At 42.8% G+C, this 13162-nt stretch overlaps 1 protein-coding gene across 11 annotated transcripts in view; it reads left to right on the top strand.

Annotated features, from left to right (window-relative positions):
* rnf220a (ring finger protein 220a) overlaps nucleotides 1-13162 on the top strand; it is a 294921-nt gene that overhangs the window by 128764 nt on the left and 152995 nt on the right. For all 11 annotated transcript variants that reach the window (XM_079648068.1, XM_079648065.1, XM_079648067.1 and 8 more), the window contains one exon: nucleotides 6697-7907. In XM_079648068.1, coding sequence (XP_079504194.1) covers nucleotides 7256-7907 — 652 coding nt within the window. In that variant the 5' untranslated portion in view covers nucleotides 6697-7255. The remainder of the gene's footprint in view (nucleotides 1-6696; nucleotides 7908-13162) is intronic.

The raw sequence follows: 13162 nt of genomic DNA, 5'->3' as shown, positions 1-13162 counted from the left end.
TAAGTATTATGGCTTTGATACAAACGGACACATTTCAGGCTTAAGAGCATATTGTCGGCTTTTTAGTGTCTTTTCTGGCTTCCATTTAGCTCAGTGTTGCAGCTCAAGGCATCCAGATTAATTGCAGCACATAAAAACGTTTTCTTCCAAGTTGTAACTTGGGGTATTCTCTTGTTAGATATTAAGCAACATAAAGTAATTTAGGGCTGCTTTCTGTGATCAGAAATAGTTATTTTTGAGAGTCTTTAGGAGGCATAACTGTCTTTCGAATTATAAAATATGTGAAATTCTGAATGATACTATGTCCAGAATACAGGCCGATATTGCTGTACCTGAAGTGAGCCAGATAATACAAATTAAGTCTATATAATGACATTTCAGGGAAACAAAAGATGCTGGGATTTGGTTGTCCCATGATCCAAAAATACGAGCAATGGAATGGTGTGCTTTTCCCATTTAGCCTGGTCTGTACCAGGAATTAGCTGGCCCCACTGAACTGGGCCTCGCTGGTGCTGCCATGAATAGAAATCCCTGCCACAGGTCAGGGCCCACTTCCAGAATGATTTTTGTCTGCTGGCCATAACTCTGTCTCGGAAATCACAAAGGCTTATTTGAGAAGTAAATCCTCTTGCTTTTTCTCCAGGAAGTATTGCATGAATGTCACAGGGAAAGAGTCTGAGAAAGAAAGATGTCCTTTTAATCTTTTTAAAAAAAAACATGCACACAAATGAAGTATGTTAAGTAACACATTCTACAAAATATATTCGTTGTTAGTTGACTGCTGCACAAAGCTTGCACGGTCATTCGTGCAAGCTTGTCCAATCCTTATTGATTTTTTTGCTGAATATTGCCCGAGTGCCATTATCCACCTCGGGATGATGTGTGTGTCTGTATAATATCAAATCTTTGTAATATTTTTCACTGCCGATGCATATTTCTCCCGATATGCCGCAGCTGTGTGGCTGAAGCAAATAACCTGGTGACAGATTTCATATCGGAGAGAGGCGAAAGAAAGGAGAGAAAGATGAGATTGGATATTTGGAAGGCATTTGGGAACAAAATTAGGGTTTTACAGCTGAAAGTTAAGACAAGGACAAATAATACGAGAGGGGGAGAGGGGGAGTAGGAGGGAGATAAATGGCTGTGATTCTTATTCACAAGGACATTTGAGCTTTGCCTCATGGCCAGACATGAATGAGTAGATTTCAATAGTATCGACTGTTGCATCGGACATCAGCAAACACACACAGACACGAACACACCGACTGACGCACACACACTGCAGTCCGTCTGGCATACAGAGTGGGCCTGTGTGTGGGTCAGCTCATGGTTCTTATGCTCAAAAAGCACACACGCACACACTGCGGAGAGTTTGATTTCTCTGTCTCTCCGACTGTCCTGACGGCTAATATTTAATATGTAACTGCATCGTTTTTAAATAGCAGTGTTTTCATTGTCAGTTGGCTGGTGAAATGCAGTGGAACAAAAAGTGTTATATTCCTATATATTTATTTTGTTCTTTCGTAAAAAATGTTAAGCAACGTCTTTTGAGGCAATGTTATGTTATGAACTGCATGTGAGCTGCATAAGATTAGTGCTTTTACAATAGCGGCTGCTGAGATTGAACATTTATTTTTTCCAATAATACATTTTTCCAATGATATTTAATAATCCAAATACTGCATTCATGTAACTTGCTCTGTTGATGATCCAGGACGTTGATGGTTTCCCATAAATGTTTATGTGGTTGATTTTTTGGAGTGGTTAAAAAGTACAGTTCTGTAACTACCTGGGTTGAGTAAGAAATCGTTGAGTAAAAACATTGCAGAGGCTGAGGGTAAACTTTAATAGCTATAATGTTTTACAGGAGGTTCAGGCCTTTTTGGCTGTGAACATTTTGTTCTTGGGAGAGTTTTCTTTTTAACACTACAAGCTTCACATTTCTGCTTATTATCTAAATCTCTTTAGGGAATCATGTATTAACATGGTTTTTAATGCACTTAGGTAACTCTAGTTTCAAAGTTATCTAAACCTTATCCGGTATGTATGAGTGATGTGTGAGAGAATTTAAGAGTGGCATAAAATGTAAAAGTGGCACTTTCACGCCTGTCAACAATCTCTAAATATAAACCCATGGACCGAGAAGTGTGTGCCCACACTCTCACACACGTGCACACACACACAGACATTTAGACAGGCCTGCGGTTTTGACTCCTTTCTCTATGTCTCCATTAAAAAAAAGAGAAAAAATCAACTTCGACTGCTTTACTTCCCGACAGCCTCGACAGTCAAACACACACACACACACACACACACACCAGTCACAGTCGACAAGACATTTTTATATCCAAAATTGGATTCATTTTCGTTCCTCTCCAAAACTCAGCAGACAAACTGGAAAACTCGAGTTGACAAGTTTCAGCATCGTGTTGGCACAGCCAAAGCGTCGGTTACACACTCAAAGCAGCCATGCAAGAACAATATTTATTCCGACCAGTCAACAAAAAAGGAAGGCTTCGATAAAACAAGTACTCTTTGTCACCAGTGTAGTTATTTGTATCCCTTTGTTCCCCTTCCACTTTTCTGATCCTATGTTTCTGAATCCAGGACTTTACTTAGGAGCACCACCATCTTTCTTGTCATGGGACGCCTAATATGATGTTTTGCATCCGTAATACCACCATCAAAACGTCCTTAACCCCGGAAATCCTTTCCCTGAGCTCTCCAACAAGCAAATAACATCCTATCATTATTCTTAAAGAACAATAATAACGTTCATGACCACATTTACAAATTATTTTCTCATAGAATCTGTGACTTCTCTCGCTGCCCCCCTCTCAGTAGCTCATATTTCCCGTGTCAAACTCCCTTTCAGAATGATGTTAAAACACATTGTTGTTGACACTGCAATTTTGCAGACTGGCATGACACTGTCACTTAAAGTGCAGATTTGACGTGAAAAGCCCTCCTCGCTGTTTGTATTTAATATCGCGCCAACAGCTGTATCATTCTTGCACACTGTAATCAAATTATGACAGCGTGGTAAATGTTCCCCTGTGACATTTTCTATTATAAAATGCATACCCGGTGTCAGACAATGTGTGGGTGGTATCCCTCGGTGGCAAATGAGATTGTAAGTGGCACCGAGTGACATTATGCGTGTGTGCGTTAGATGTAATTGCGCTTGTATATTGATGACATGCATAGGTGCATGTCATCCGGAATTATGATTGTTGTTTTAGAGATAAGGTGAGAAACATCACTTACTTCTGGAAGCTGTATGACACTTTTAACGCTGTCGTTTCACAAGTGTAGTTGAAATGACACACAGAATAATGTTTTGCATAGGTGAAAGCATCCTTACAAAAGCAAATAGAAAAGCTAGAATACAGCGAGACAATTGAAAGGCTCCACGGTATCAGTTTAACCAGGCCCCCCCACACACATGTATGTGTGTGTTCACATATGCACACAAGGCCAGAAGGACGCCAGCTTGTGTCAATCACCCAGGGAGATGAGATGTGTACCCTTTGCTCTGATATCACACCCTCTTCTCTCCTCTCCTTTCCTTATTTCCTCTCCTTGCATCTCCTTATCTTTCTTGTCCCTTGATTCTCTCTTTTCCCATCCTGTTCCCTTTGGCTCTTTTTGCTTCATGTCCTCTGTTTGTTTCCTTTCCTGTCTCTTCGCTTCTCCTCTTGTTTCCTCTATTCTCATCTGATTGTTTCCTATCCTCTTCTCTTATTTCCTATTGTTTCCTCACCCTCTGTTCTCCACCTCCTTGTTTCCTCTCCTCTCTAGTTCTGGCCTGTAAGGGAATATCGAGTGTCCTCTTATTGGATTGGCTGCTTTGCGTTGGCGGCCCTTCACTCGCCGCCCCTCGGCCTGCTGGGTAATGATAATAAAATTGAAATATCCCGGTACTTATCAGTGTATTACCTCGCTATCAACACCTCAGACACACTCCTACTTTAGAGGTTATACAGGAGAAAGTGTGATCTGATATACAATGGTAACAGAGAGAGGACGCCGGCAGAGAAAGTGAGGAAGCTCAAGAGAGGGTGAGGAGGAGAGGGAGGATACTGATAGACAGAGAAAGAGATGGGGGAGAAAGAAAAAGAAAAGTTTTCTGATGGCTACATTTTTAAGGTTGTAATTCTGGGATGGATTGCGGTAGGTAGGCTGATGAGGCAGAGGAGGAAGAGAGGCGGGTAATGTGACTCCTGGCCAGACCAGACGCGTGTTAGCGTAAGCCGTTCTCAACACTCCACAGTAGTCTACTGTACATTTGCGGTAATGTAAAACATCTCACATCTCCCCATCTCTCTCTGTCTCTGGGCCCTTTCCCCTCTCTCTTGGCAGTTGTTGCTTTGTGTGTGTGGGAGGTGGGGGAGCGTGCCAAAGCCCAGATCAGGTTTGGAAATTGATTTGAATGAGTGTTGTTGACAGCTGATAGCTATAAAAGATTTTTTCCTTTCATTTCCCAGGAAGTTTCTCCTTTGATGTTGGCTGGTCGTCAACATAGCTTTGAAGCTTGTGTCAGAGCGGCCCGCTACTTGATACTGTGTTTGTTGAGTGTTTATGTACGTGTGCACATGACTTCGAGTTTGACCTTTCAAGTTATATTGGTCTTGAATTTTTCTGATGGCAGCGGTGACTTTTATGATAATATAACCAACATTTTACGCAGTGGCATTTAATGTTATCTGATTTAATAAAATGAAGTACAATTACTCATGATAACCTATTTGCATGTAAGCCGATCATATTTTTGTTATTAAAATCCAGAACGATGCACACAATCCCACAATCACTTATGTATGACAAGCACATCTTCACCTACTCAAAATCTTTAACATATTGGACGCCTAACGTGCCAGCCACCTTCAAATTGCCCTTTGGGGATAAAAATCTCTGAAACGTTATTTTGTCGTTTTATCGGCTGCCTCTCTGCGTTCCTTCGACCGGCCAATTGAACACTCCGCTCTAATCCCCGGGAGAGAAGATTCTAGTCTGTTGCCACGGATGCTGGGGGGGGTCGGGAGGTCAAGTACGGCTAATTTATTCACTCAGTCAGATTTCCTCTGGCTCATGGCTGGCAGATGGAGAGGCCTGATATGATATCACCCATCGGAATCACCCGAGGGAGAAGAGAGCAGGGGAGACGGGGAAGGGAGGGAGAGATGGAGGGATGAGAGGAGAAGAGATTGACAGGAGAGATGTTAAAATAAACGGAGGACTGATAAAAATTGGGGAATTAAAAGTGGTTTGATAAAGAGATAGGGGGGTAGCATCGAGTATAGCTCGACACCGGCTCTGGTGTCAAGCTGAACATCCAGCCACATGGCTTTTTATCAGATGTGTGTGTGGGTGAAATGTGTGTACATGCATGTGTGTCCTTATCTTAAGACAAGTGGTTCTGGTCCAGTAAGATCCTGGGAGATGGTAGGACTAAGCGGCTTAGACCAAGATCTGAGATGGAGGAGGGAGGGAGGGAGGGAGGGAGGGAGGAAGGAAGGAAGGAAGGAAGGAAGGAAGGAAGGAAGGAAGAAAGGAAGGAAGGAGAGATAGCGCTAAGGAGATGAGAGGAGGAGATGAGGATGGAGAGGAGAGGAGGAGAAGATTAGGAGGATGGAGGACGAGGAGAGGACATTTGGGAAGAGATGAGACGTGGAGGGCTGTAGAGATCGGAATGGAAAGATGTGATGTGGAAACAGTTTGGGGAGGTTTTTTAAAGAGCAGGAGGAAAAGGGGAGGGGAAAGTGAGAGAAGTTTGGGGTTTTCAAACAGTTCTTGGCTTTTTGTCAAAGGGCAGGGATTTACAGGATTTCATGAACAGTGTCAACTGGAGGACACTTTTTCCCAAGAGGATCTGAATTTGTGGCTTCAACAACAGTGACCCCTTAAGAACACTGCGTCCCCAAAGGTTTTAACTTCAATCCCTGGCTACCAGACGCATTTTCCACTCCGCTCTTCCCACTACAAACAGATTGAGGTCAAGGCATTGATATCTATCAGTTGAAAAAGCATGCCTCTTGTCTCTGAAAGCACCTATCATTAAGAAAAGACAAGGCGGTCTAAGTTGAACCTGAAAGGGTGTCAATAGTGATTATAATTACTATTTTGGCTGAGCTAAATTTAGGCAATTTTGGTCTGCACAGAAAATATATTTTAAAGGTGGGGTAGGTAATTTTGGAGAAACCAGCTCGATTGCGCTAGAATTTGAGAAGACACAGCCAGAAGAAATCTGCTACTCCCGTCCTCCAACACACACGAACGCGCACATGACCAATGAGGGCACGAGAAAAGTTTGTGCACAGATGGAAGGCTGACAGGCAGGTAGGCCATCCAGTTATTTTAGCCGGGCCGGCTAAAATGATTGGTCGTGCTTTTTGCAGTACTACGGCTTCCACAGATGACATGGTTTAATGGATCTTTTGTCAAAGCACTTCAGATATTCATTGCTATCGGGATGTTAAGAGCATTCCATGGAATATAACCAAAAGTGTATCTCGAGCCGGTTTCTCAAATGTACCTACCCCACCTTTAAATGCTGAAATCTCAAGTAATCTGTAAAGAGAGAATCTCCCAAACGGCAGCTTTACGGTCTTTGTGATTTTGAAAAACCCTTGAATCCTAAACAACAAAGCAGCTCTCTGAAAATGAAACTAATCTTTGTGTTTTGTGTCCCCTCAGTTTGGCGACCACATGAAGATGAAGAACCAGCTTTGAGGACCTACGGATGTCCACCCCCCCTTCGACCATCCGGCTTGAGTAACACGTCCAACAAACGTTTCAAGTGGGAGGCCTTTACTTCATATTACCTGGGAGGAAGAACATTATCTTGACAAATTATTGTATTTATAATCAGGACTGATGTCGTCCAAACTGTGAAGCGTGTAAAGGACTTTACCCAACGGCACCTACCTGGCACGGAATGATCTGGACTGAACTAAGCTCAAGTGCATTTGGCTGGAGACAGATTAACTCACTTTAGCTTCACTGAAGAGAAATGAATTTAATTCAAGTTAACAAGCACTGATTGGCTGATTTCTTAGCTAATACATTTCTTTAGTACAAACAGCTCTTTTCTGAGCCCTAACCTTTAAAAAGCCGATTCCCTTAGGTTTCCAACCCAGATTCCCTTAATTCTTCAAACCCTTTTCAAGGGTCTTGGACATTGTATCAAATTTAGAGAGGAGGAATCATCTCCTCCTCCCCCAAAATCCATACAACCTCTTTATTCTGTCCAAACATGGATCTTCACAGGGCAGCTTTCAAGATGGAGAGCTCCTCCTACCTTCCCAACCCCCTGGCCTCGCCGGCCCTCATGGTCTTGGCCTCCACTGCTGAAGCTTCTCGAGATGCCTCAATTCCCTGCCAGCAGCCACGTCCATTTGGCGTCCCTGTGTCTGTTGACAAGGATGTCCATTTGCCATTTAACAATGGTTCTTATACTTTTGCATCAATGTACCACCGCCAGGGTGGAGTCCCACCGGGATTCCCCAACAGAGATTTTCCTCCGTCCCTCCTCCACCTCCATCATCAGTTTGCCCCGCCTAACCTGGATTGCTCGCCAATCAGCATGCTGAACCACAGCGGCGTTGGCGCCTTCAGGCCTTTTGCATCTCCAGACGATCGGGACGGATTGCCCAGCGCGTATCAGTCTGCTTTCACCCCGGCCAAGCGCCTCAAAGGCTGCCTGGATCCAGATGCTTCACCCCACCTGCGGTACTCTGATGCAGAGGGGAAAGAGTACGACTTTGGCGGCTCCCAGATTCCTCCTGGAAGTTCTCCCAGCAGCGCCCTGAAAGCCGTCGAGGACAGTGGGAAAAAGATCTTCGCTGTGTCAGGCCTCCTGTCTGATCGAGAGACCTCCTCCAGCCCTGAGGACCGCATTGAACGCTGTGAGTAAATGTTTTACATTGCACTCAAGGACACTAGAACCGCATTGAACTGTGCATACAGATGGGTGACAAATGACAGGAAAAACACAACAGAACTGGGTGCAAGTGATGACTAAATAATCATAATCATAATCATATGAAATGGTCTTTGCAATCATTTTGGAGCCAGATATTAAACATTGCTTTTGCCAAGTTTATCCAAACACAAATTGAGAGAATGTGCTTTGGACGATTGGTGTTCATCCCTCAAGTAGAGTTTAGAGACTACGAAAGTCTAGGAAGCTGCTTTAGGCTGTTTCCCAGGCTTGTTGTAAATGGCAAAGTTTATATTGGGTTTTTTCTTACATAAATATTTGTCACCCATCTTTATGGCATAATAGCTTGGAAGAGACACATTATTGAAACACTCAACTCCCATTCTTTCACATTATTGTTGTGAAAGTCTCCTTCAATGCAAACACAAATCAGCCCCAAATTGTTCTTGTATTCAAAGTGATATGTTTTACATTTGGTAAAATGAGGGGTCTAACACATCCCTTTTCAATCATGCATTTTATTTTAGTTACATAATGTAACACTTCCAGTTCTCATCCAACAACAATTTAAACCTCTAGATTATAGGGTTGTTCTATAGAAAACGATAATAATTAAACTAACATATGCCCAAACCCATACAGCAAGGCACTGAAACACACACACACACACACACACACACACACACACACACACACACACACACACACACACACACACACACACACACACACACACACACACACACACACACATACACACACAGACACAGACACAGCCAAATGTAATTCTAACTCTCAAATTAAAACCAAAGTACAAGTTCCCGCAATTTGTAAAAGAATGCAAATGTTGACACACTAGCATCACACACGCCAATAAACAATCCCATCTATGTTCTCTTGTCATCATCTCTCCTGGCTCCCCCTATACTTGTTTCACAAGCCCACAAGCTCCACTGGTCACATTAGCATTCACCAGTGGAAGGATGCCATTTGGCCCTCACGCACTGGGAATCTGATTAGTGTTTGTGTGTGTGTGTGTGTGTGTGTGTGTGTGTGTGTGTGTGTGTGTGTGTGTGTGTGTGTGTGTGTGTGTGTGTGTGTGTGTGGGTGTGTGTGGGTGTGGGTGTGTGTTTGGGTGTGTGAAAGTGACTGGTTCAGAGACCGGCCATGCTCTTTGCCATCAGCATTCATCATAGCTCCACGCTGGCAGCCTTGTTGCCAAAAGATTTACCCACATACCCAAAACCTTGGCAGGCCCTGTGAATGAGTGTGTGTTGTAGTGCGTGTGTGTGCGTGTAATGAATGGGAGGTGGGAGAGGGGTTGTAAGAGCTCCAAGCACAAACCCACAAACACTCTTCCAGACACACAAGCAGCTCTCAGCATGATCCCCAACATTTCCTACACATGTCAACAAGCTGCATCGGATCTCAGTGACAAATTGGGAGAGAAGTACAGAGACGTGTATAATAGAGAAAAGGAAATCTTTCTTATTCTTCTTCATTATGTCACTCCTTTCTTAAATTCACTTAACCTCTCCTTTTTTTGTCTTAACTACCATATTCCTACTTTCATTCCTCCTCCATCTCTTTTGGAAGGTGTGTGTGTGTGTGTGTGTGTGTGTGTGTGTGTGTGTGTGTGTGTGTGTGTGTGTGTGTGTGCGTGTGCGTGTGCGTGCACGCGCGTGTGTGTGTGTGTGTGTTCGAGGGTTGCATCCTTGATGGAACACATGAGAGACAGAGGCGACGACCTGAGACTGATCCGATAAAAAGACCACCACAGAAGAGACTGAGAGGGTGAGAAAGAGAGGGATGAAAGGAGTAATGGAGAAAAGGAAATTGGGAAAATGACACCCGGTAGCTGGCTGGGGAGGAATGAGAAAGATATCAAAGAAGCATCTGAAGTGCAATATGGAAAGGGACGAGAACAAAGATAGAAGACAAAGAAAGAAATGACAACATTGCTGAGGAATTAGATCCAACTGTATTCTCATTAGATGCTAATATAAAACATTTTGCGCATCCATTTGAAATATGTGTTTTATCATTTATGGCAACTTTAAGCAAAAGCCACTGGAGCTTAATAGATGTGTGGTTGGTGCCATGTTATCACTACAGATTTGCAAGCACTAAGACAGGACAGAAATAGAATGTGAGATGGGTCCGGGGCTCCTGTGCTGTCTTTTGGAACGGCTGGATCTGGATCTAATCAGGTTAAATCTTGGCACAAGTAGCCTCCATCTCTACCATAGGCTTCTAATGCAATTGGATGTGCAGAGGCACTGCTCACAGCAAAGAATTATGGGTTCTCCTTCACTGGTTTTGGCTATCCAGTGGAGGCGTAAAGAACAAACAACACTTTGGTACAATCCCATGAGAACAGTGCTCTCGCTGCTTCACACACACACTAGCTAACTAGCAGCCTTCGTGCTGCTTCACACATACCCCTCGAAAGTCTCACCGTGAAAAAAAGGGTTTATATTGCTCCGGATAATACCTTGTCATACAGAGATTATGTGGTAAGATAATAAAAAATATTGGTAGGAGTTTGTTAATTAAACGGCAAGCAGAAAAATAAAACACATTTAAATCCAAACGTTTTAAACACCTGAACTCTCAATATCTGTTTAGTATATCCTGAGTTTGTTACACTCTTTAACCTCACAAGGGTCCATCCAGTGCAAGGATGAGTCAGTAAGTCTGACTCATGGACTTTGAGCCATTTCAGCCAATACATCTGTATCTTAATCATGTTCTAATTATTTATATGGATTCAATTTATAGCTGTCATTAAAATGCTGATATCTCTCTACTAAATGAATTACATGTGCTTCTGATTATAGCTAAGAGCAAACAGATGATGTTGCCTTTCACTTAGAAACAGAACTTGCTGCATGTCCACTTTCCAGTATGGAATGTAACAGGGCCTCAAAGGGACAGTTAACACCAAAATCTGTCTTGTGCTATACATGTAGATTGTTTTGGAGTGAGTTTTGAAGATATAGGGCCGTAGTTGTACTTATCTGGAGTATAATGGAACTAGAAGGCAGTCTTGTTTGCTCAAAGGGCCCAAAACTACATTTGGAAAACTTGAATGGCAACGTCATTTCCCAGAAGTCATGACGTGGTTCAAAATAATCCACTGACCCCGTTGTGAAGTGTGTAATATGTTAAGGAACTATTTGTTTGTACCAAACTACAACAAGCAATTAGTTAGCAATTGTCTTTCTGAGATAGCATTAAAATAGCATTACAGGTGGTATGTTTGTAATTTTGATTTTGTGTTGATTTGTTTCTTTAACACCTTCGCTGCAACTCCATTTCAGGCTAACAGAAGAACTGCTTAGTGTAGAAAAAAGTCCTTAAGGATTTAAGTGACCATATTTTGAATGTAATGCAGATTCTTAACACCGCTACTTTTTCACCTTTCTTGCACCCATTAACATCTTGTAAATGTACTTTAATTCTATCCTATTTCAATCCAATCATCTTTCATGCTGGATAATCCCAGGTGTGAAGGTGATCCCTTCTTCTTCACACTAAAACTAAAATGATAACTTCCCTGCATGCAGTTCTGTCAAGCCTGCCACTCCGAGAAACAGTGGCCTACTCTGAGCTAAGCCCTCCAAAATCCCCCCTCTGCACCGGCAGGCACGTTGGCTGTTAACTAAACCTGCTAACCTGTCAGCTGCTAAACCTGCACATCAAGGCCCCATCATGCCTTAAGAGGACTGGGCATGTCATATCCTTGTAAAAGCTATTAGCATTTACTGTATAAGGGTTAAGCACAGGAATAAAGCCGAGGAGGGTTTTTGTGCATTTACAGTGGAAGAGAGAATGGAATTATTGGATGTGTGATTGGAATTAATGGGAATGTTGACGAATGACACCCCCCCCACCACACCCCAGCCTTCGTAATGCACTTGTTTGTTTGAGGAGGGGATTTGATGTTTTTGCGCGACGTGTCAATGTGAAGCTTTGTGTGTTGGTACACGTTCCATCATCTTTGTTTTTTCTCTGCCTCTAACTCTCTTCACGTTGTCCCTCCTCATGAGTGTGTGACAGCTGTAGTCTGTTTGTTTACATTCTCTCTGCTCTCCACATTCACAAGGCTGAGAGATTTACTGTGAACCTGACCCTGAATGCCTAACCCAGCTTCCTCATCTTCCTTTCTCCACACACAAATAAGAAATACACTAAATACAAAAAAAAAAGTAAGATTCAAACATCTACAGGAAGACGCATTTAAAACTACAAAAAGAAACAGCAATGCCTGGAAGGGAAAGCAAATAAACCAACATCTCTCAGTACAGAGAGAAGGGAAGGTATGAGGAAGGAGATAAAAGAAAGGATAAAAGCAATAAGGAAAACAAATGTAGGAAAGAGGGAGGATGGTGACATGGGGAGCTGAAATGCACATCCCATCTGCCGGACTGACATAAAAGCAAAGGAATTCTGAAGACGGCCCATCATGGACAGGTAGCTTTACACATCATTTGCTTACTTTTAATTGGTTTTAGTCAAATCACATGACATAAAACGCCTGCCTTGACCTAAACCGACAAAGTCTTGTTGAGAAATAGTCACAATCCAAGACTTTACAACTTGCCCGGTAACCTATTTCTCGTATTCCCATCAACATTTAACAGAGTGCATCACACACAGCTGTTAAAACACACCACGAGAGGCCTCCTCTTCATCCTCCTCTTCTGTTCTTTTTTTGGCATTGCCTCCACTCTGTTTCTTCTTTATTTTTCTCCGCAGAGCTAATGTCACGTGTGTTGTTTCTACGAGGGGAGGGAGTAGACTAAATAGTTGTAGCTTAAAAAAAGATAAGTGTAGAAAAATAAACATTCTAAAAAAGGGAAGATGGATTAGAGTGATGTTAATGGATGACAAACATATTCTTATTGAATCTTGTTCCCAATTTGAGTGCTAAGCAGTCATTACTCTTGGATCTCATTGCTAGACTTTCCACAGTCCACATGTCAATCAAATTGTGTGGGTGGGGCTTCTGCAGGTGGCTTTGACCAATGTTCTGTCCTTTTACTTTGCGTTTTTACCCTGCCAGGGCATGTAAAGGGTTAAAAAATCAGCCAATGAGATAGAACGCTCATCCTTCTCATGTCCTCACAAAAATCTGCCCTCCTCCACCTCTCCCTCCCCCTCTCTCCCCCCTCCCATCTCTGCCTGTCACGGTCTAGTGGCAGGGTTAAGTTAAGT

Source organism: Notothenia rossii, assembly GCF_949606895.1.
Source record: "Notothenia rossii genome assembly, chromosome: 9".
Taxonomy (NCBI): domain Eukaryota; kingdom Metazoa; phylum Chordata; class Actinopteri; order Perciformes; family Nototheniidae; genus Notothenia; species Notothenia rossii.
The sequence above is the reverse complement of the archived record's forward strand: the minus strand, read 5'-3'. Positions and strand labels throughout refer to the sequence as shown.